Here is a 27,004-nt window from a genome sequence, read left to right as displayed (position 1 = left end):
AAAAACATACACTGTATTATAAAGGGCTCATTTACCTTAATGCCAAAACATACACTGGATTATAAAGGGCTCAATTACGTTAATGCCAAAACATACACTGAATTATAAAGGGCTCAATTACGTTAATGCCAAAACATACACTGTATTATAAAGGGCTCAATTACATTAATGCCAAAACATACACTCTATTATAAAGGGCTCAATTACATTAATGCCAAAACATACACTCTATTATAAAGGGCTCCATTACATTAATGCCAAACATACACTGTATTATAAAGGGCTCAATTACATTAATGCCAAAACATACACTGTATTATAAAGGGCTCCATTACATTAATACCAAAACATACACTGTATTATAAAGGGCTCTATTACATTAATGCCAAAACATACACTGTATTATAAAGGGCTCCATTACATTAATGCCAAAACATACACTGTATAATAAAGGGCTCTATTACATTAATGCCAAAACATACACTGTATTATAAAGGGCTCCATTACATTAATGCCAAAACATACACTGTATTATAAAGGGTTCCATTACATTAATGCCAAAGCATACACTGTATTATAAAGGGCAACATTACATTAATGCCAAAACATACACTGTATAATAAAGGGCAACATTACATTAATCCCAAAACATACACTGTATAATAAAGGGCAACATTACATTAATCCCAAAACATACACTGTATAATAAAGGGAAACATTACATAATGCCAAAACATATACATTGCATGACTTGAATTTTCAATAGTTAACAGTTAGTACATATTAATAACCACAGCTTAACAGGTAGTACATATTAATAACCACAGCTTAACAGGTAGTACATATTAATAACCACAGTTTAACAGCACACCATCTTTTAGACTTTGGATGGTATATTTCAAAAGCATACAGCTTACATGAGAAAATTTACCACATATTTTAATGATTTTATATTACTGACTTTAATTTTATACATATATTTTACTGAATTGTTTCGCTTGATATTTAACCTCATAGCATTTCATGTCTAAGTTTACTTGAAACACTTACTCGTTTTAAAGCAATTTGTATCATTCTCTGTATTTACATTTGTAGAAGTTAAACTCTGAATTGGGACCATATAGCCAGTATTGTGCGTTATGTGCTTTAAATCCTAATACACACATAAATATTACAATTTGTTTTGTGTCAATCAAGTCATAAGATAGTGGACCTGATCAACAACAACAAAAATCCAACATATTTTATTTATTATGTTTTTTTTGAAAATCCAGTCAATACATATTATGGTTTGATAAATTTGTCATGATAGGAACCCAAGTTAGTCAATAATAACATCAATAAAACACTTCTTACCAATTCCATTAATCTTTAACGATTCCATACATCCTTTGTAACCAAGGCGAGAGTATATTGCCCATGGGATTCTGTCATAATTGTCGTATCCCCCGAAGAAAACCTTATGAAAATAGAGCTGACTGCTGGACGATGAATCTAGTTTTCTGATAGGCACACTCTGTCCATCCAGATTTACCAGGACACGGTCACTTCTTGCAATGATCTGCACATCATGCCACACACCATCATCAACTCCTTTATCAAGTAGTTCTCTATTTGAAGCACCACCAAAATTATAGACAAAGTACAAGTTTCCATCAAAAATTTCCATCCCAAGAAACATGGCTCCTTGGCCACTTGCTACAAATAGGAGACCTCTGGGCTCCCTGGTCTTGAAACGAAATTCGATGGACCCCCCAGCCCTCATGTCAAGTGGATCTCTCAAAACAAAGACGGATGAAGAGGACATAAAGGTGATTGGGGTAGGGAGTGTCGGTGGAAGGGTTGGGGGAGGGGGTTGTGTTGGAGGGGCACGTGTGGGCCATGACCAATTGCCACTTCCCCATTTGTCTCTGTCTAGAACATAAAAGTCGCCATACTTGGCTGCTGTATCTACGAACTGAAGTAAACTGATTATGAGCTCTCTGAGGGGTCGAGGGTACTTTCTGAACTCAATCTGTAAAAATGACAAAAGCAATTTATTAGCATTCTTTTATAAATACTCTGCATTAGGTCGTTTTAGTCAATATTATTTATTGCATAAATATATGAGATAAAAGCCTGCACCACATGGTTACAAGACTAAAATTACAATCCTTACAATACAGATACAAATGCAATGCCACTACCAGGAAGAAAAAAAATCAAATGAGCACAAGATTCAACTTACATCAGTTATGGCGCCATCGAAGTTAGAAGTAACAAGGCCATTGGTTAATTCACTGGTTTTTGCTGTGCCACCTAGATAAATGTTCCCACGAGACACAAACTGTAGCTCCTTCCTAGTTCGCATCTCATCCACATGTATGCCATCTATGTAGAATTTCAACTAAATATAAGAAACCAAAATATGTTCTTAAAATATTGTTGGTAACATAATCAGTCCAAAGATATGGTACTGTTGGTAACATAATCAGTCCAAAGATAGGGTATTATTGGAAACATAAGCAGTCCAAAGATATGGTATTGTTGCTATATTAAGAATAAAGCATTATAACAAGGCAGATCTATGGTACAGTTGCTATATTAAGAAGAAAGCGTTTTAACAAAGGCAGATTTATGGTATTGTTGCTATTAAGAAGAAAGCATTTTAACAAAGGCAGATCTATGGTATAGTTGCTATATTAAGAATAAAGTGTTTTAACAAAAGCAGATCTGTGGTATAGTTGCTATATTAAGAAGAAAGCGTTTTAACAAAGGCAGATCTATGATATTGTTGCTATATTAAGAAGAAAGCATTTTAACAAAGGCAGACCTATGGTACAGTTGCTATATTAAGAAGAAAGCGTTTTAACAAAGGCAGATCTATGGTATAGTTGCTATATTAAGAAGAAAGCATTTTAACAAAGGCAGATCTGTGGTATAGTTGCTATATTAAGAAGAAAGCGTTTTAACAAAGGCAGATCTATGGTATAGTTGCTATATTAAGAAGAAAACGTCATAACAGCGACAGATCGAGCCCTTGATATCTTCTGAAGTATTTCATTCTACTCTCAATATTTTTTTTACATACTCATGTAATCAGCATGCTCAATCTGGTGTTTCATATTGTACACCCACCCATATTCAAAATGCTCAGTCTGGTGTTTCATATCGCACACCCACCCACATTCAAACTACTCAGTCTGGTGTTTCATATCACACACCCACCCACATTCAAACTACTCAGTCTGGTGTTTCATATCGCACACCCACCCACATTCAAACTACTCAATCTGGTGTTTCATATCACACACCCACCCACATTCAAACTACTCAGTCTGGTGTTTCATATCACACACCCACCCACATTCAAACTACTCAGTATGGTGTTTCATATCGCACACCCACCCACATTCAAACTACTCAGTCTGGTGTGTCATATCGCACACCCACCCACATTCAAACTACTCAATCTGGTGTTTCATTTCGCACACCCACCTAGATTCAAAATACTCAATCTGGTGTTTCATTTCGCACACCCACCCACATTCAATCTACTCAATCTGGTCTTTATAATTGAACACCCACCCAAATTTAAACTACTTAGGTTTCTTCTTTGACTTGCAATGAATCAAGCTTTCTTCTAGTGTATTCATACTGTCAAGCTCAAAATATTTAGAAAGCATAAAATGGGGGGGGGTTAATAAATACAAAACCACGTTCATGCTTTTTTTTTCTAAGTCAGGAAAAGAACTTGTTTGATACGGCATACGAGTATGTATCACTATGCCATATCAAACTGATTCAAACATATGCCATATCAAACTGATTCAAACATATGCCATATGAAACACATTCAAACACCAGATATGGGAGGTCGTGGGTTCGATCTCCAGCCAAGTCATACCAAAGACTTTCAAAAATGGTACTAACAGCTGCCTCACTTGGTACTCAGCATTAAGAGGTTAGTGTTAGGATTGGTCGGCCTGGTGTCAGGATAATGTGACTGGGTGTGACATCATGCTAAATATCTGCGGCATGATGCCACAGTGCAGGACATCACTATAAACTATCACAATGGAGATATTGTAGCGATATGACTGAAAAATTGTTAAAGCTACGTTAAAAATCCAAATCACACACACACATTCAAACACATATGCCATATCAAACTCATTCAAACATATATGCCATATAAAACTCGTTCCAACACATATGCCATAAAAAACTCATTCCAACAAATATGCCATATAAAACTCATTCAAAAACATATGCCATATAAAACTCATTCAAACACATGCCATATCAAACTCATTCAAATACATATGCCATATCAAACTCATTCAAACACATATGCCATACTGTGTATTTTCATATACAAAAGCATATGACTTCTTTTAACTTATGCTGTGCTCAAACATCACGTATCTTTTATGATGGGAACAGATAAACATTCTTTAATGGCTAACACTAACATACATGCTTTAATGATTGTCACAAAAATAACATATGTTGTAATGATTGTATGCTTTGATGATTTACATTTAATTTACTATAAAATACTCTTTAATGATTCCCACTAACATATCATACTCTTTAAGGATTCAAACTAACATATCATACTCTTTAATGATTGACACTAACATAAGACACTTTAATGATTGACACTAACATAAGTGACTTTAATGATTTACTCTAACATAAGACACTTTAATGATTGACACTAACGTAAGACACTTTAATGATCGACACTAACATAAGACACTTTAATGATTGACACTAACATAAGACACTTGAATGACTGACTCTAACATAAGACTCTTTAATGACTGACACTAACGTAAGACACTTTAATGATCGACACTAACATAAGACACTTTAATGATTGGCACTAACATAAGACACTTTAATGATTGACACTAACATTAGACACTTTAATGATTGACACTAACATAAGACACTTTAATGGTTGACACTAACATAAGACACTTTAATGATTGACTCTAACACAAGACTAATGATTAATACTAACATAAGACTCTTTAATGATTGATACTAACGTAAGACACTTTAATGATTAATACTAACATAAGACCCTTTAATGATTGATACTAACATAAGACACTTTAATGATTAATACTAAAATATGACTATTTAATGACTGACACTAACATAAGACCCTCTAAAGACTGATACTAACATAAGACACTTTAATGATTAATACTAACAAAGCATATTCTCAATACTAACAATTACTCTCTAATGACTGATACAAACATAAGACTATCTAATGATTGACACTAACATAAGACTCTTTAATGACTGGCTCTAACATAAGACACTTTAATGATTGACACTAACATAAAACATTCTAATGATTGATAATAACATAATACTATCTAATGATTGACACTAACATAAGACTCTTTAATGACTGGCTCTAACATAGACACTTTAATGATTGACTCTAACATATACTCTCTAATGACTGACATTAACATAAGACACTTTAATGATTGACACTAACATAAGACACTTTAATGATTGACTCAAACATATATTCTTTAATGATTGACATTAACATAAGACACTTTAATCATTGACTCTAACATAAGACACTTTAATGATTGACTCTAACATAAGACACTTTAATGATTGACACTAACACAAGACACTTTAATGATTGACTCTAACATAAGACTCTTTAATGATTGACACTAACATAAGACTCTTTAATGATTGACACTAACATAAGACACTTTAATGATTGACACTAACATAAGACACCTGAATGACTGACTCTAACATAAGACTCTTTAATGATTGACACTAACATAAGACACCTTAATGATTGACACTAACATAAGACACTTTAATGATTGACACTAACATAAGACACTTTAATGATTGACACTAACATAAGACACTTTAATGATTGACACTAACATAAGACACTTTAATGATTGACACTAACATAAGACACTTTAATGATTGACTCTAACACAAGACTAATGATTAATACTAACATAAGACCCTTTAAAGATTGATACTAACATAAGACACTTTAATGATTAATACTAAAATAAGACTATTTAATGACTGACACTAACATAAGACTCTCTAAAGACTGATACTAACATAAGACACTTTAATGATTAATACTAACATATTCTCTAATGATTGACACTAACATAAGACCCTTTAATGATTAATACTAACAAAGCATATTCTCAATAATGACAATTACTCTCTAATGACTGATACTAACATAAGACTATCTAATGATTGACACTAATGTAAGACTCTTTAATGACTGGCTCTAACATAAGACACTTTAATGATTGACACTAACACAAAAACTCTAATGATTGATACCAACATAATACTATCTAATGATTGACACTAACATAAGACTCCTTAATGACTGGCTCTAACATAGACACTTTAATGATTGACTCTAACATATAGTCTTTAATGACTCACATTAACATAAGACAATTTAATGATTGACAGTAACATAAGACACTTTAATAATTGACACGAACATACAACACTTTAATGATTGACACTAACATATGACTCTTTAATGACTGACTCTAACATATACTATCTAATGATGGAGACTAACATAAATTACTTTAATGACTCACTCTAACATATCCTCTTTAATGACTGGCTCTAACATAAGACTCTTTAATGATTGACTCTAACATAAGACACTTTAATGATTGACTCTAACATAAGACACTTTAATGATTGACATTAACATAAGACTCTTTAATGATTGACACTAACATAAGACACTTTAATGACTGGATCTAACGTAAGACACTTTAATGATTGACACTAACATAAGATACTTTAATGACCGGCTCTAACATAAGACACTTTAATGATTGACATTAACATAAGACACTTTAATGATTGACTCTAACATAAGACACTTTAATGACTGGCTCTAAAATAAGACACTTTAATAATTGACACGAACATACAACACTTTAATGATTGACACTAACATATGACTCTTTAATGACTGACTCTAACATATACTATCTAATGATGGAGACTAACATAAATTACTTTAATGACTCACTCTAACATATCCTCTTTAATGACTGGCTCTAACATAAGACTCTTTAATGATTGACTCTAGCATAAGACACTTTAATGATTGACTCTAACATAAGACACTTTAATGATTGACATTAACATAAGACTCTTTAATGATTGACTCTAACATAAGACACTTTAATGACTGGATCTAACATAAGACACTTTAATGATTGACACTAACATAAGATACTTTAATGACCAGCTCTAACATAAGACACTTTAATGATTGACATTAACATAAGACACTTTAATGATTGACTCTAACATAAGACACTTTAATGACTGGCTCTAACATAAGACACTTTAATGATTGACACTAACATACAACACTTTAATGATTCACACTAACATATGACTTTTTAATGACCGACTCTAACATATACTATCTAATGATGGAGACTAACATAAATCACTTTAATGACTCTAACATATCCTCTCTAATGACTGGCTCTAACATAAGACTCTTTAATGACTGATTCTAATGTAAGACACTTTAATGACTGACACTAACATAAGAAACTTTAATGATTGACACTAACATAAGACACTTTAATGATTGACTCTAACATAAGACTCTTTAATGATTGACACTAACATAAGACACTTTAATGATTGACACTAACATAAGACACTTTAATGACTGATACTAATATAGCATATTCTCTAATGATTGATACTAACATAAGACTCTTTAATGACTGACCCTAACATATCCTCTCAAATGACTGACACTAACATAAGACACTTTAATGATTAATACTAACATATTCTCTGATGATTGATACTAACATAAGACTCTTTATTGACTGACTCTAACATATCCTCTTTAATGATTGACACTAACTTAAGACACTTTAATGATTGACACTAACATAAGACTCTTTAATGATTGACACTAACATAAGACTCTTTAATAATGGACCCTAACATATACTCTCTAATGATTGACATTAACATAAGACACTTTAATGATTGACTCTAACATAAGACACTTTAATGATTGACTCTAACATAAAACTCTTTAATGATTGACACTAACATAAGACACTTTAATGATTGATATTAACATAAGACTATTTAATGACTGACCCTAACATATCCTCTCTAATGATAGACACTAACTTAAGACACTTTAATGATTGACACTAACTTAAGACACTTTAATGACTGACACTAACATAAGACTTTCTAATGATTAATACTAACATAAGACTCTTTAATGATTAATACTAACATAGCATATTCTCAATACTGACATAAGATGCTCTAATGACTGATACTAACATAAGACTATCCAGTGATTGACATTAACATAAGACACTTTAATGACTGACTCTAACATAAGACACTTTAATGACTGGCTCTAACATAAGACACTTTAATGATTGACATTAACATAAGACACTTTAATGATTGACTCTAACATAAGACACTTTAATGACTGGCTCTAACATAAGACTCTTTAATGATTGACACTAACATAAGACACTTTAATGACTGGATCTAACATAAGACACTTTAATGATTGACACTAACATAAGATACTTTAATGACTGGCTCTAACATAAGACACTTTAATGATTGACATTAACATAAGACTCTTTAATGATTGACTCTAACATAAGACACTTTAATGACTGGCTCTAACATAAGACACTTTAATGATTGACACGAACATACAACACTTTAATGATTGACACTAACATATGACTCTTTAATGACTGACTCTAACATACTATCAAATGATGGAGACTAATATAAATCACTTTAATGACTCACTCTAACATATCCTCTCTAATGACTGGCTCTAACATAAGACTCTTTAATGATTGACACTAATATAAAACACTTTAATGACTGACTCTAACACATACTCTCTCATGACTGACACTAACATAAGACCCTCTAATGATTGACACTAACATAACATACTCTTTGCTGACTGACACTAACAAAACATACTCTTTGCTGACTGACACTAACAAAGCATGCTCTTTAATGAATATAATAACACTATAATACTAAGAACTGAGTTGTTTCTTGATGAGTAAATGGATCACATGGCAAAGAATACAATGCAGAACAAGTAAAATAGGTATGTTGAAATGTTCACTAGGTTCAACTACCCATTATATGTAATATTAGTGTTCTAAATCTCAGTATGCATAAAACAAAAATATCAGTACATCGGGTGGTGAAGTGTTTAAATTATGATTTAAACAGTGATATGAGAAATGACCAAGTATATCAATTTTATTTATAGTGACATGATATATAATAAATGTATATACTGGGACTTAATAACATGTCAGATATGTAATGAATGTATATACTGGAATCTAATAACATCTGTCAGATATGTAATGAATGTATATACTGGGATTTAATAACATCTGTCAGATATGCAATGAATGTACATACTGGGATTTAATAACATATGTCAGATATGCAATGAATGTACATACTGGGATTTAATAACATATGTCAAATGTGTAATGAATATATATAATGGGATTCAATAACATATGTCAGATATGTAATGAATATATATACTGGGATTTAATAACATCTTTAAATTCCTATCCTCATTCTGCTTCACATGGATAGCTGTGTATTACAATGACCAATATTACACTGGACAAGTGTTGGAAGTACACCAACCTAATCTGACACTCGTACATTTTTTATGCCAGACAAAAATCAAAACCAAACATTTAAAATGGCCAGCCAGTGACGACATTGCCGAGGTTAAGTCATGTTTTGTGTTTGTTTGGAGCTTTAATGTATAACCAATTTCAAGTGATGAGCGAACTTGGAAAGTTAAAATTATTGGACAAATTGACCAGCAAAATAAAGCAGAATAAAATTCTCAAGCTAAAACTTTGTTAAAGATGTTACTTTTCTGATTATTTTAAACAAGGCAGTTCTTTATGACATTTACAACTGTAGTCGTAGTGAAACATTTTGATACTTTGTCAATGGTTCTTGCTTTGTAACCTATCTTTGCTTTATCATAATTATATTTGTTTTATTAGCATGCATGTATTAAGGCTGTACTATGCTCCATTTTGGTGCAAAAACTATCAAAAATCAGTTACTAATTGATAAGTTGGAAACTTTTGAAAATTGTTGTTTTTGCCACTTTTGCCTATTTTCAGATATTGCTTCTGCTTTAAAACCTACTTTCACACTAACGTTGTTTGTTGCATGAACTCTTCAAATAACACCCGGCATTTTGGTACAAAAATTATTAAAATCTGTTAATAAATAAGAAAGTTGTGACCTTCTGAAAATTGTCAGTTTTGCATCTTTTTTTGACATTCACAATTTTGCTCTTTTTCCGCGATTTCTATGATCTAGTACGGTAAAAGTTTCATACCCCTTGGCCCAGAAAAAATTGGGCTTTGTTTTCAGAAAGTTTTCTCACATGAACATACTTTGATTTGCATTTAAATGTCATGGTCTTATTATACCAAGGATGCAAAGACATGGAAAAGCTCAATTTCTGGCTTTTCCAGTAAGACCGCCCTCTGAGTTTTACTGATTTAGAGTGAACCTAATAAAGAGGATTTGTTGTGTTTGATTGTAGTGCTTGCATTTCTTGAATAACAAGGAACTTGTCTAGCTTTCCAGTAAATGACACTGTTGTAAAGCTTCAAATTATTTTTTTTACCCATCTGAAGTTAATGGTAATTACATTTTTGGTGGGAATCTCAAATTTCCTTAAAAACATTGAAAGGTCATATCTTGAAAAGTAATTGACTGATTTACATGATTTTTTTCTAAATTTTATTTTCATATTGAGGCTTAAGGATGGTAACAACAGCATAGTGCTTTTAATAGTATTTGCTGATATCCCAAAAGTGCTTGGAATACCCAGTCAAATATGTAATGAATGTATATACTGGGATTTAATATCATGTCAGATATGCAATGAATGTATATACTGGGATTTAATAACATCTGTCAGATATGTAATGAATGTATATACTGGGATTTAATAACATATGTCAGATATGTAATGAATGTATATACTGGGATTTAATAACATCTGTCAAATATGTAATGAATGTATATACTGGGATTTAATAACATCTGTCAGATATGTAATGAATGTATATACTGGGATTTAATAACATATGTCAGATATGTAATGAATGTATATACTGGGATTTAATAACATCTGTCAAATATGTAATGAATGTATATACTGGGATTTAATAACATCTGTCAGATATGTAATGAATGTATATACTGGGATTTAATAACATATGTCAGATATGTAATGAATGTATATACTGGGATTTAATAACATCTGTCAGATATGTAATGAATGTACATACTGGGATTTAATAACATCTGTCAGATATGTAATGAATGTATATACTGGGATTTAATAACATCTGTCAGATATGTAATGAATGTATATACTGGGATTTAATAACATCTGTCAGATATGTAATGAATGTATATACTGGGATTTAATAACATATGTCAGATATGTAATGAATGTATATACTGGGATTTAATAACATCTGTCAAATATGTAATGAATGTATATACTGGGATTTAATAACATCTGTCAGATATGTAATGAATGTACATACTGGGATTTAATAACATCTGTCCAAGGAGTAATATCAAACTATATTGGTTAGCAATGTCCTCCCAGGGCAAGACATTGGTAGGTAATGTCGACCCAGCGCAACACATTGGTTGGTATTGTCTAGGGAATCACATTGGTCAGTAATGTCTATCCTGGGCAACAGATTGGCTGGTAATGTAAGTCCCAGGGCAACATACTGGTTGGTAATGTCTGCCCAGGGCAACTCACTGGTTGATAATGTCTGCCCAGGGTAACTCATTGGTTGGTAACGTCTGTCATGGGCAATGCACTGATTGGTAATGTCTGCCCAGGGCAACACATTGGTTGGTGGTGTCTGCCCAGGGCAACACAATGGCTGGTGGTGTCTGACCAGGGCAACACAATGGCTGGTAATGTCAGTCCCTTGGCAACAAATTGACTGGTAATATCCACCCTTGGCAACACACTGGTTGGTAATGTCCACCCAGGGTAAAACTGGTTGGTAATGTCCACACAAGGCAACACATTTGTTGGTACTGCCTGCCATGGGCAACAAAGTTATCCACTCATTTTAAACATGCTTGTGTACATACAACAACGTAGTTAGTCAATGTATGCTGTTAATATAAGTTAGCTGACGGTAAAATGCAAATTATTTTGGGAATATAAATTTGTGTTGGCATTCTTGCCATTCTTTACTCTCCTTCCTTCAGTCTAACAGCTATTGAAAATATTAATGCATTGATTATATGAGATATTGGTTGAATATTTTATCTCAACTGAAGACAGAGACCCTACTAATGTGCCACCAATTTTGAAACAAGAATCATTTGAAGAAACTGATATTTACTAAACAGCATCCATATCAGCTATAAGACTGAGAAAGTTTTAATATTGGATCAACTAGACATCATAGTAAGTTTTTTGGTGAATAACCTATGCCAATATAATTGTCCTTTCAGGATGCTGAGTGATAAAATATTTTCATGATGACCGTTGTTGAGCTCCTATTTTGCATGTAAGACTGGTACCAGATTATTTAGGTCTAGCTTTAAGATAGCATGTCTCTTGATGAAAACTCCATAGTGCTATCACCATCCATTACAAATCAATAGCAATATGAGATTTTCAAAGTGGTCACCATGGTGTCCATACAGAATGTCAGATCAGCAACATTTTCATTTAGGACCAACTAAACACCATGATGTCCATATAGAATGTCAGATCAGCAACATTTTCATTTAGGACCAACAAAACACCATGCTGTCCATATCAAATGTCAGATCAGCAATATTTTCATGTAGGACCAACTAAACACCATAGGAGAAACTGACATGATTTTCAAGAGTGCTCGTTCTGTTTCTGAAGGTATGAATTTTGTAGGCACACACAACAAAGTATCACATAGCATGATAGGAAATCTTATATTTTCAAGTGAAAATAAAGGAATGAAAATATATTATTATATATTATTTTGCCAATAAGTCTCTATATTTCATACTTAAGAATATAATAAATCATTATCCCTAAGTTTCAAAATCAACATTATTTCTACGTTTCAAATACATCATTATTCCCACGTTTCAAATATACATCATATTTTTCACATTTCAAATGCACTATTACTCCAATGTTGGAAATACATTGTTATTCCCATGTTTCTAATACATCATTATTCCCACGTTTCAAATATACTATTAATCCCATATTTCAAATACATAATTATCCACCCACCCCCCCGTTTCAAATACATCGTTATTCCCACATTTTGAAAACATCTTTATTGTCATGTTTCTAATACATAATTATTCCCACTTTTCAAATACATAATCAAAATACACTGGTATTACCGCGTTTAAAATACCCCTTTATTCTTACGTTTCAACTACATAGTTATTCCCATATTTCAAATACATCATTTTTACCATGTTTCAAATACATCGTTATTCACATGTTTCAAATGCATTGTTGTTCCCATGTTTCAAATGCATCATTATTCCCATGTTTCAAATACATCATTTTTACCATGTTTCAAATACATCGTTATTCACATATATAGTTGTTCCCATGTTTCAAATATATCGTTATTCCCACGTTTCAAATATGTCGTTATTTTCATTATTCAAATACCTCATTGTTCCGATGTTTCAAAAACATTATTCCCATGTTTAAATTACATAGTTAATCCCATGTTTTAAATACAAGTTATTCCCACGTTTCAAATATTTCATTATTTCCATGTTTCAAACACGTCATTATTTCCACATTTTAAATGCACTATGATTCCCAAGTTTCAAATACCTCGTTGTTCCCATGTTTCAAAACATCATACTTCCCATATTTAAAATTGTCAGCACATGTATTCAAAAGAAAAGGGACAGTTTGCTTAAATCATCACGAGAGAGAGAGAGATAGAGAGAGAGAGAGAGAGAGAGAGAGAGAGAGATAGGAATACATACACTTGTGCCATACTTCTCGACCTTGAATGAGTGCCATCTAAAATCATTCAATGGCACGCTGCTAGGTACACGAACGATTCTTTGCTCGATGTTGCCAGATCCATCATCATACACAAACAGGAGGTCCCCATCCTAAAATATACACAATAGTTTGAAATAAACAGGAGATCCCCATTCTAAAATATACACAACAGTTTGAAATAAATAGGAGGTCCCCAGTCTAAAATATACACAACAGTTTGAAATTTGAACAGCTGTGGACAAATGAATTACCCAATAATATATTCAATTTTACAACAAGAGTCTCTTGAAGAGACTGACACTCTAACAAGCGAAAAGGATTTCCAAGAGTTCAAGACATGACCATTTCTTTCTTTTAACTGCTGAGCATTGAAACCATCTTCATCATTCTTCAGTGAAACAAACTTTTCAAATTAGATGCTGTGGACATACTGAATGTCGGACTGATGCCACAAAAAATACATTAAAATTTCATGTTTCTGAAAAACTGTTTGCAGCATGGCAAGAAACGGCTTCTTATGCTCAATTAAACTTTTTTATTAGCATTGTTAAATTAACTTTCAGGTTTTTCAAATGTGTTTTAAAAAGTCCAATATCTCGTACACACACACACACACACACACACACACACACACACACACATATATATATATATATATATATATATATATATATATATATATATATATATATATATATATATATATATATATATATATATATATGAGAGAGAGAGAGATAAGCAAATAATGTACAGTACACTGACCTTCAAACTGATGTGGATAACTTCTCGGTTATCGCCCTTGAAGAGCCACAGGAGTCCATCCCCCACAGTTGTAATAAACTGGAACGTGTGAGTCTCGTTAGCAACGGGACTAAGTGGCTCCTGTAGTAACACATTGAAGTCATACTGTATGTATGAGTTGCCAAGGAAACGGATAATTTTTGAAGTACTTGAACTTCCTTGTAACTGAGGACTTAGCTGAGCTCCACCGTGAGTGATGACGACTAAAATAATAATAATAATAGTAACCCATAACAGAATGTACCCATTCATACTGTATTTTTTTTTATTTCTCAGAGAAGCACAAAAAAACATCGGAAAAAGAGTTTGGATAAATCGATTTTAGTTCTATCAAACATGCACATCAGTGGGTGCAGTGGGGACCTCGTAGTTGATATAAACCAATAGTCTAAAAAAATGGCAATCAACCAATCCAGTATGTCTCTTTTTCCATCCATAACAAAAATAAAGCATTAACAACGGATACCACTTTACAGACAACAGATGCAGGTATCAATATAGACAACAACAGATATCAGTATATAGACAACAACAAGTACCTGAATATAGTCAACACAACAATCATCTGCCCTCCCCCGTCGTCCCCATTTATATTTTGTACTTTGGTGCACGTAAGTTCCAACTATTTTCAATACAATCCATTGAAAGAGTCGCTAAATGGCATCATTCCCTTTATTACAATGACCGCTTCTTGCGAGGGAAAGTAGATTTAAGTTATTGTTCGAAATTCATTGAAATATACATCTATATAGACTTCATCTAGAAAAGACATGATCTTCACGAATGGCTTCAACATCCCATGCTATTTAAGTAATGTGCATTCTTTTAAATGTATTAAACCTTGAAAATTGATATCGTAGAATAATATTTTCAAACAATTTTACCGTTTTCAGCGAAATTAATATATAAGCGCAGAATTTATTCAATTATAGTAATGTGACATATATATATATATATATATATATATATATATATATATATATATATATATATATATATATATATATATATATATATATATATGCTTTGAATTTTAATATCTAGTTCACCGTTCGCATTATCGTGCATATATGGTCAAAAGCTACCTTGCTTTCTTGTAAAACAAATTACCGAAAATAATTGCCAACACACAAAAATTAAGTGCATGTTTTTCTTTTATTCAAGATCTGGTTCTTGTTTTTAGTTATTGTTCTTCCGCCATTTTTCGGTACAAGATCGGCTATATGTAGCGACCAGTATAACTGGTGAAGGAAGAACTCGGGAATATAAAGGAAAGAACCACTGACAATGGCCTGGCCAGAGACTCGAACCAAGAAAGACAGAGGTGAGATGGCAGTGACCCATAACGGTAAGCGTTTTAGACCACTTGGAGCCCCTTTAACCATTCAAGGCCAATAAAAAAAAATGTACCCATAATAAATGACGGTAAGGTAATTCTTATTAAATGTTGCAATATCATGTACATGCGTAAATCAAAATCAAAATAATACTCATTTTACTTAATCATTAGGAACAATAAAAATAAACTTACAGAAGTCTCGCGTTAATTTTCTTTTTCCCAACCATGCCAAGCTTCGTCATATTTATGCAACATGTCAAGACTTGCAGTATAACAGTTTTATTCGTCTTTGTGTATTTCTCACTACGCAACGAAACACTGTTGTGTTCATCGCTGCGTATTTCTGATTACAGAACGCAACACTCTTGTACTCCTTTATGCGTATTTCTCACTACGCAAAGCAACACTGTGCTATTCATATTCGCTTATTTCTCACTACGCAACGTAACACCGTTGTATTCAACTTTGCCTATTTCTCACTAAGCAGCGTAACACCCATTGTATTCATAATTGCGTTTTTATAGGTTACTGCAGTTGTATGGGAAAATATGAACGAGTTTTGGGATGGAATACTGCACGACCTTGGGAGTGCAGTATATCCTTCCAACAAAACGATTTCATATTTTCCCATACAAATGCAGTAACCTTTTTATTATATGCTCATTTTTTTATTCTACCTAAGGTTTCATAATATAAACAAAATACACTACAAGAAACAACGTAAATGAATGAATGCCCTATTCCAAATTAATACACAAGCGCAGATTTGTCATTACATAATGACATCAGTATTAATGCGCACATAACTCCGCCCAGATAAATTTGAACTTAGTCGCGCGCTCGACATAACTTTCGAAAGAAAATGGCGTGTCTAGTTAAAATTGAAATTTGCAGTCATATTGTGAATGAATGCGCATTGCAACAACTTTTCCATTTGATCTGGAATGAATATATTTTGGCATTTTGTTTCGATTCGACGAAAGTTTGTGATTTTGGACTGGATTCATCTGCGCAAATTATACATGAAATACATCGGATTGAAGTGGCGCGGGAGAAGCGTGTTTACGTCTGCAAATATGTTTCTGTTACTGTCACTGAATGTTTTAAATCATGATGTGGGAACAATATGAAGTCTTTCAATAGCAATTATCAAAAGGAAGCTATGGAATTTAATGCTTATTTCATTTTGAGTGCAGTAAATAGGATGCAACTGCACTTATCGAAATTACGGCACAATTTCAAAATGTGTAATCCAGTTTGAAAACCTATGACATGGCTCATGTAATTCGGATTTGCAGAATTAAGAAAATACGTTTTGAGGAAATTCAGGATGTAAAACTGTAAGTATATTTTATTTTGCCATTCTTATCACCAGCTAAAGAAGACAGTATATGCCTTGTCACTTGTATGTTATTTGTAAGGACCTTATCTTCCGTCTTTCATATAATGTAGCTAGCCTAAATCCGTAACATTGTATCGACGCGGAATGTGCCAAAACTGTTTTTTTTTTTTTTTTTTTTTTTTTTTGGCAGTCCACGAAACATGTTTTAGTTCATTCAGAAACAAATTTAAACAACCACAACGTAAAGAGCCTCTTACGCGAGTGTACATGATTTGTGTACAAATGAAAAGTGCTGGCGTCTGCGTCCATTGTTTGTTTACAATAGAACGTAGTTCCTTTATGCACGTGAATGCTATATGTGTATTGTCGCGCGCGTTCAATATCGGGGAATACTGAACGATTCTGACAATGTAAAGTTAACGGGGGAAACGATGAGCATATAATAATTCTCACTACGCAAAGTAACACCCATTGTATTCATCACTGCGTGTTTCTCGCTACGCAACGTAACACCGTTGTCTTCATCTTTGCTTATTTCTCATTACGCAGCTTAACACCGTTGTATTCATCTTTGCGTATTTCTCTCTACGCAACGTAACACCATTGTATTCATATTTGCGTATTTCTCACTACGAAACGTAACACCATTTCTCACTAGGTAAAGCAACATCGTTGTATTCATAACCGATTGTTTCTCAACAAGCAACTAACACTGTTGTTTTCATCTTGCATATTTAATGGGTGTTTTTTTTAATTGTTCGATAATCGGCTGTGGAGAACAAATATCACATGACCGAAAGCTGGATGGCGTGTACTTTTGGATAAGAAACGTCTAAATATTGTTTTATCTTTTTTAACATGGTCGAGTAGTACTGTTATGGTGTGAACTATAATTCGAATTTGTTTTATTTCTTAAAGTACAGACGAAAGCATCAATGAAGCAATTGACTTTCTCACGAATCAAGAAATAACGCCTCGCTAAATCGGTCTGATGATGTGGATCAGACAACATAATAACCATGTCCAGGGTATTAATGATGAGGATCAGACAACACAATAACCATGTCCAGGGTATTAATGGTGTTGATCAGACAACACAATAACCATGTCCAGGGTATTAATGATATGGATCAGACAACATAATAACCATGTCCAGGGTATTAATGGTGTGGATCAGACAACACAATAACCATGTCCAGGGTATTAATGGTGTGGATCAGACAACACAATAACCATGTCTAGGGTATTAATGATATGGATCAGACAACACAATAACCATGTCCAGGGTATTAATGATGAGGATCAGACAACACAATAACCATGTCCAGGGTATTAATGGTGTGGATCAGACAACACAATAACCATGTCCAGGGTACTGATGTGGATTAGACAACACAATAACCATGTCCAGGGTACTGATGTGCATCAGACAACACAATAACCATGTCCAGGGTATTGATGTGGATTAGACAACACAATAACCATGTCCAGGGTATTGATGTGGATTAGACAACACAATAACCATATCCAGGGTACTGATGTGGATCAGACAACACAATAACCATGTCCAGAATATTGATGTGGATTAGACAACACAATAACCATATCCAGGGTACTGATGTGGATCAGACAACACAATAACCATGTCCAGGGTACTGATGTGGATCAGACAACACAATAACCATGTCCAGGGTATTGTTGATGTGGAACAGACAACAAAATATCCAGGGTATAAAAAAAAAATGTTTTCTTTGATTTGAGCATCATGTTACAGCTATGTTGGTTCTTTAAAACACACATTCCCACCATCTATAGTTTTGTTCCACTCGCAGGAGACCAATATCAGCCACATATATAATATGTTCGTATTTTCTTGCCCCGTGTGTGTGTGTGTGTGTGTGTGTGTGTGATAAGACCAAATATTCTCATTTAAACCTAATCTGAGAATTATTTGCATTTTAGTCAACCAAGTGTTCGACATCGTAGTCATATAACTGTTAAATTTCTTTAAACTTAAGCAAAACATCACCCCACCAAGCTAGCCCCGCACCCCCGGACAGCACTGAAATTTTAAAATTACTTTGAACATTTACTGAGTACGCGCAACCTTATCCCAGGTTTCTGAAGTTTGTAGGATGTAGGATCTGTGTAAGATGATGTGTGCAACTTTATTCACTCACTCCTACAAGCACGCTGATGTGCATGATAATATACTCCAGCCGTTTCTTGGAAAAGCTCGGTGATAATAACAAGCTTTCCTTCCAGGAAACAGTCAATATGTGTTTCAAAATGGACGCATGGCGTTCAGGAAATCATCCAGGAATACTAAATAAACTGTTTTCCAAAGATGAAGAGCTCATGGATATGACACGCCTAATTCAAAGCATAACGGTACAACTGGCAAGGCTTGAACATAGATTATTTACCATCTCCATCATATATCAAATAAACGATGCAATATGATATGCATTCAATACATTCACCGGAAATTAGAGCAACGACTTTGTGTCAGACGAAATAGATACGATGTTCAAACCTTCGTGCTAAAAATTGTTCTTGACGTGTGGTGTTTTTTTTTTTTTTTTCTTTTCTTACTGTGAATCTTATTCAATAGCTTGTCGTACTTCTTAAAGATACTCTTCCGTACATTTGTTCCTTATCCTTGATAGTGTTGACGAATTAAACATGTATTTTTTTTCTCTGCAAACTTTAACCTTTGCGGAAGCAGTTATTATTATGGCAGCGCATGCACCTGTACACAACCAAGCCAGAACTGAATCCAGGTGTGGACAAGACCAGCGTAAGATTGCACGTGCTCCAACAGTCTAAGTCTCGCTATTAGACTATTCGTATCCGACCTAAAATTGGTCAAACTACTAGGATCTGGTACAAGACTGAATACAGAGCATTTTAACAATTTTAGGAATGAATACAATGCCAAACTGGTCGATCTACGTCGAGTGTGTTGGTGAAGCCATTGATTTACGGTGTGTGTGTGTGTGTGTGTGTGTGTGTGTGTGTGTGTGAGAGAGAGAGAGATTCTGGCGTATTAACATAGATTTAACAATTATATTCATATATTTAAGATATCTGCAATGTGGCAGCTTATAGTGATATCTAGCACTGGGACATCATGCCGCCAACGTGCAGAATAATGTCCCACCAAGTCACATTATCCTGACACCAGGCCGACCAGTCCTTGCTCTAACCTTTTAATGCTGAGCGCCAAGCGAGGCAGATGTTAATACTATTTTTAAAAGTTTGGTATGACTCTGCCGGGGTTCGAACCCACAACCCTCTCGCATTCAAGGCGGACGCTCTGACCTGAGCGGTAATTTATTTAGTTAAGTTACAAATTTGGCAATAAGCCTGTCTATTATATATCTCTTAACGTATTTGCATGTGACAAACACTGATGCACTACCGATTACAAATACATGTACAATATCACACTTACAAATGCCTTAGCACACCACAAAACTACGTCGACCCATCAAACTCCATTACACTCACCAATACACAGTACACACAAATAGCAAGGCACAAGTTGGAGAAACAGAACACAAAAATAACGAGGTACACGCTGCACAAACACATTACACAATAATACATGACACACAATGCACAAACACACAAACAAAACAAAACCGACACAAACATGATGCTAAAGCACAAATACAATCATGGAAAATGAAGGCATAACATTATTTATAGGAATTGGGCTATAAGTACGTGACCTTGTCAAATCCGCTCAAGCTAAGGAGTTGGTATATAAGGGCGTGACCTTACCAAATCCGCACAAGCTAAGGAGTTGGTCTATAAGGGCGTGACCTTGTCAAATCCGCACAAGCTAATGAGGTGGTCTAAAAGGGCGTGACCTTGTCAAATCCGCACAAGATAAGGAATTGGGCTACCGTCCCTCAGTAATGAAAAATAGAACATTTAAATGAATACAAATTCGGGATATTATTTCCTATGCAAGGGCGTGATCTTGTCAAATCCGCGCAAGTTATCGCCCCACAGTAATGATAAGATAGACCGTTTAAATATATACAAGTTGAGGATATTATTTCTTATACAAATGCTTAAAATCAGCAAAAATTACGGTCTCTCAGTAAAACAGAACGCTTGAATGAATATAAAGAATTTGCATGGTTACATTGTTAGGTGCTGCAAGAACACGCTGATAATATTTTAAAAAAATTGGAAAGCAAAGTAGTTGTATAAATAAAATGTATTTGCATGAAGGCAAGAAAGCGCTTTCTTTTTATTTACAGTAACTATACAAAATTGTCTTCATGTCTATTTAAAGCCGCATTACGTTGATATTGCATGCATACAAAGCGGTCCCAATTACACGACATAAATAAAATGCTACATGTTTATGGTTCCTAGTAGATTCACATTGTTTAAATTTGAGGCTGTTGAGATTAACTTTCAATGGAAATATAAAATGGCCTGAAGATATTTTGGGAATGTTCCAAACAAATCCTGTTTAAACGTTATCGTGGCACTGACAACGAAAGAACAGAACCAGTAAATAATAATAATAATAATACAAATTTTCCCGGAATGAAAACGAAATACATGTTGTACACATTTCACCATATCAATATGTGTGTATCTGCCACAGTGATATGACATTAGGCCTTGTAAAAATGACCGGACAAAAAGATAAAAGCCATTTGCATCAATCAACTAAAATTTGATGACCATGGTTACTAAATATATACCATTTTTTGTTTTGAATATCAATGGAATAAGATGGCTGCCTTGGTGGTTAGAGCGTCCGCCTCGGATGAGGGATTTCGCGGGTTCGAACCCCGGCAGAGTCATATCAAAGACTTTTAAAAAATGATACTAACAGCTGCCTCCCGTGGCGGTCAGCATTAAGAGGTTAGTGTTAGGACTGGTCCACCTGGTGTCAGGATAATGTGACTGGGTGTGACATCATGCTGCATGTCTGCGGCACGATGCCACGGTGCTAGACATCACTATAAACTGTTACACTGCATACATCGTAGTGATATGACTGAAAAATTGCTAAAGCTGCGTTAAGAATCCAAATCACACACACACACACACACACACACACACACACACAAACACACACACTGGCGTCTATATTGTATGACAAAATGGCGTTTAATATAAGACCAACTTGACATGTGGATGTGACCTTCCCTAAAGGAGAATAAATTATATCAAGATGTCCAAGATGGTCACTGTTGTGATCATATTACCTTTCTCTTAAGGACCAACAAAAATTCTGATGAATTTGTGTCAAATGTTTGTCATCTAAGTAGTTTAAGGCGAGTAGCAAAACACTTGTGCTAACCGACATATGACGGACAACAGGCTATCCCAAAGCTATTTTCGCCTATAACCTGTAGACCTAAAAACGAATCTAAATCATTTAAGAAAATGGAAGGCTGACCCGTATTCCTCTCAGATATACTGTAATGTTTACATATTAATCGTAAATGGACAAAACGCTTTGGCCAGGTCAAAGAACACATTAAACCACCTGCTATCTGTTTGAGAGTGAAAATGGGTTACTTCAACCAATTATATGAAGAATGTCAGTTTTTCCTCTGGAAAATGTTGTTACTAATTAACGCACAGCAGTATATAGTCGTACTGGAATAACTCTCAACCCGGCATGTTGCTGCGTTAATACTACTCAGTACGCTTGCACGCATGCGTGATGCTAAGATTTGGAATGTTTAGATACGAGATTAGCAACCGATAGACATCCTTTGGACTCCAGTCTACTTTGGTATGCCTCTCAGGACTTAGGAAGCAGATAGGAGCTGAAGTATATTTGAAAATGAACCAACTGATTCTTGAGCTTATATATAAACGTCAAGATCTTTCACTGGTAGTGGTATACTAGTGTACACAACATGAATTAATAAACTGCCAAATCAGAGATAACCACGTATCCTATTTAGCGTATTATTTTGCTATCAAATAAATCATTTTTTTTTTCGTTGTAAAATTGTAACACTCTGTTCGCGGGTGTTTTGCAAAATAGCATCGGAAACTTTATGGAAAATAGGTCGAGATATGTTGAAGTGATATCAGTTTGAACTGACGGATCTTCCGATGCGTTATATCCACCACCACTACCACTCAGCACGACAACACGGTAAAACGGAATTTTCACCATTGAAATTTAAATATATCTACTGAATATATATACTTACCCCATACAGTGCAACTTAATGAAATTTGAAATTAAAATAACAAAGTTATTAAACATTGAATGTATAGATTCTTTAATGGAAAATGTCAACTCGTCTACCCTTTAACACAGATAACGTCCGCAAAGTCCTACAAGCGTTGCACAATAGGTATCATTACGTAATGGATCACATCAGAGAAAAAACTAAACAGCCCCCCCCCCCTTGTAATTTCGAACAAATGTTTGTCAGATGGTACACGAGTGGAAGTAGCGGATACGGCAAATACGTAAGCACAATTCTAAATCTCAGAACAGGGATACTGTAAATTATAATAACTCTGGATAACTGACTTTGTAATTTCTTTGTATAAAATAGCTCTAGCTGAATGTGTTATACTCGTATTGTTCGGTTGAAAATCTCCGGCAAGTCATTGCTTTAAAGCACCGATAAAGCACATGAACTTGCGTCATATCACCAACAAAAGTAATCTTACGTCACACAGTACCAAGGCTTTATTAAACATAAAAACGAAACGAGGATTACAATCTTGGAACAATATAGGTCCATCTTTTTTCTAATTTGAAAATAATCTATAATTCTAAATAGCACATCATATATGATATTTTGTCTACATTTTAATGTCTTAGCAATTAAAGGTGTAAACAACTTTTTGATACAATTAAAGTACATGCATGAACAGATTTGAATAAAGAGGTCTGCTCTGCGTAGCTGTCTCATTGGAAACAATGTGAATAAACAGGTCTGCTCTGCACACGTCTCACTGAAAACAATGAATAGAGTGATCTCCCATATACATGTATTTAGCTGAAACATAAATACTGGTGCTACTTCCGAAATTGTTGTTCCTCTTCTTGATGCTACTGTTGTTGTTGTTGATCGTGATAACAATGATTATTATTATTATTATTATTATTATGTGACTGATTAGGATTTTTAACGTAGCTTTAACAATTTTTCAGTCATATCACTACGATGTCTGCAGCATGGCAGTTTATAGTGATGTCTAGCACTGGGGCATCATGCTGCAGACATGTAGTATGATGTCCCACCCAGTCACATTATCTTGACACCAGGGCAACCAGTCCTAACACTAACCTCTTGATGCTGAGCGCCAAGCGAGGGCGGCTGTTAGTACCATTTTTGTAAGTCTTTGGTATGACTCGGCCGGGGATCGAACCCACGACCTCCTACATCTGAGGCAGATGCTCTTAACACTAGGCCACCGGAGCGGTCCTATTATTATTATTATTATTATTATTAACAGAACGGCAATGTTGATGACATACAATGACAATGACAACTACAACGATGATGGTACTGAGAAGCATGGCAAGCGAAGCAAGATCATAAGGATATCGGTGACAATAACGAAGACAACAATAAAAATGACAACGTAATCTTCCATTGATCGCGATGCCCTTTTAACGAGAAAACTTGCAACCATTAATCTCAAATACTGACTCATCCAGTTTTTGGATAATTTAATGTGTATTTCTGTTTAGAAATCAGTATATAAAAAACGTGTAGAATAAACTAAATTAAAATTAAAAGCAACATAATACCCACCCACCCCAACAAACCAAAATATATTCGGTGTAACAGCATTTAGCTATCTGTGCACATTGCAAGAACGGCGAGAAATATCTCAAGTGTCATGCGATGCTCGTCATTCAACATCACGACGTCACCTAAGATCAGTCGAATGCACTAGATTACATTAAACTCTAAATATTTCATTATTATTATTATTATTATTATTATCTTATTATTATTGTGTTCTTGTTTTTGTTGTTCTAGTAGTAGTAGTAGTAGTAGTAGCACTGTCAATATTTGGTTCGGGTTTTTAAACTATGTAAGAGAAGAAGATGGTGGCTAATGTAACAGTAGCTATACGGCATATCTAGAACTTGGCAAAGATGAGCAGAGGTGAAGAAGCTGGGGAGGCCAATGACTTAGCTTTGGGCTCTTATCGTCCGTATCATGATTCAGTCTCCCAACGTTTCTGCTATCCATTATGATTAATACATCGTAGTGTACATATGGTAACACCAGAAGAAGAAGAAGAAAAAAATAGCTCAACGTATACTGGAAAGTACTTTAGAATCTTTCGAGTATTATGCCTACTGCGCGGAATGGGCCAACGGTTGAGCTACAGAAACTATGCCTCTAAGTGTCAGGAAAACTAGAAATGGAGTGTGTTTAAAGCAACCTAGAAATGGAGTGTGTTTAAGGCAGCCTATACATGGAGTGTGTTTAAGGCAACCTAGACATGGAGTGTGTTTAACGTCAATTGTTCAAAAACTTAAAATGACCTTGTCTTAAGTACAAAGTATATAAGTTTGATTTGTAATGCTGGTTACAACTCGCACCTCGACTATTGTTATTTAAGTTTTAAAACAAAAGGAAATATTACAAAGCACGCAATGATCGTCAATACCTGTGAATGAATGAATATATATATATATATATATATATATATATATATATATATATATATATATATATATATATATATATATATATATATATATATATATATTCACAAGTATTGAATATATGTGTATGCATGTAAATTCTACTTTAATGGTTCAAGATGTTTTGGCCATGATGGTGGTTTTAAAAACATCATTAGATAGGACAAGAAATGATCTGGCCCAGAAATATGCAGAATCGGTGGTTTTATAAATTTAAGGACACTATAGACATTTAAATTTGACAATGATACAGTGGTTACACTAAATCACTGTGTACAGTAAGGTTAATATAAGTCAATATATATATATATATATATATATATATATATATATATATATATATATATATATATATATATATATATATACACGGTACATACATCCCACTAATTGTTTATCTCCTGAAAGGTAAGTCCCATGGAACTGAGGCAACTGGTGAAAAATCCATTACAAGAAATACGTACCGACAAGATGGAACTGAGTGCATACGAGTAACGGCTACTGACAAGATGGAACTGAGTGCATACGAGTAATGGCTGCTGACGTGAAGGAACCGAGTGCATACGAGTAATGGCTACTGACAAAATGGAACTGAATGCATACGAGTAATGGCTACTGACAAGACAGAACTGAGGGCATACGAGTAATGGCTACTGACGTGAAGGAACCGAGTGC

General features: G+C 34.1%; 1 protein-coding gene across 5 annotated transcripts in view; it reads right to left on the bottom strand.

Annotated features, from left to right (window-relative positions):
- Positions 1-27,004, bottom strand: part of LOC149790563 (uncharacterized) — a 253,953-nt gene that overhangs the window by 58,089 nt on the left and 168,860 nt on the right. For all 5 annotated transcript variants that reach the window (XM_089972628.1, XM_089972631.1, XM_089972629.1 and 2 more), the window contains 4 exons: positions 14,927-15,168; positions 14,140-14,271; positions 2,228-2,386; positions 1,357-2,014 (listed from right to left, as the gene is read on the bottom strand). In XM_089972628.1, coding sequence (XP_089828754.1) covers positions 1,357-2,014; positions 2,228-2,386; positions 14,140-14,271; positions 14,927-15,168 — 1,191 coding nt within the window. The remainder of the gene's footprint in view (positions 1-1,356; positions 2,015-2,227; positions 2,387-14,139; positions 14,272-14,926; positions 15,169-27,004) is intronic.

The sequence above is a fragment of the Sinohyriopsis cumingii genome, chromosome 10, assembly GCF_028554795.1.
Source record: "Sinohyriopsis cumingii isolate HCF-2022 chromosome 10, ASM2855479v2, whole genome shotgun sequence".
NCBI lineage: Eukaryota > Metazoa > Mollusca > Bivalvia > Unionida > Unionidae > Sinohyriopsis > Sinohyriopsis cumingii.
Note: the sequence above shows the minus strand (reverse complement) of the source record. Positions and strands in the feature narration are given on the sequence as shown.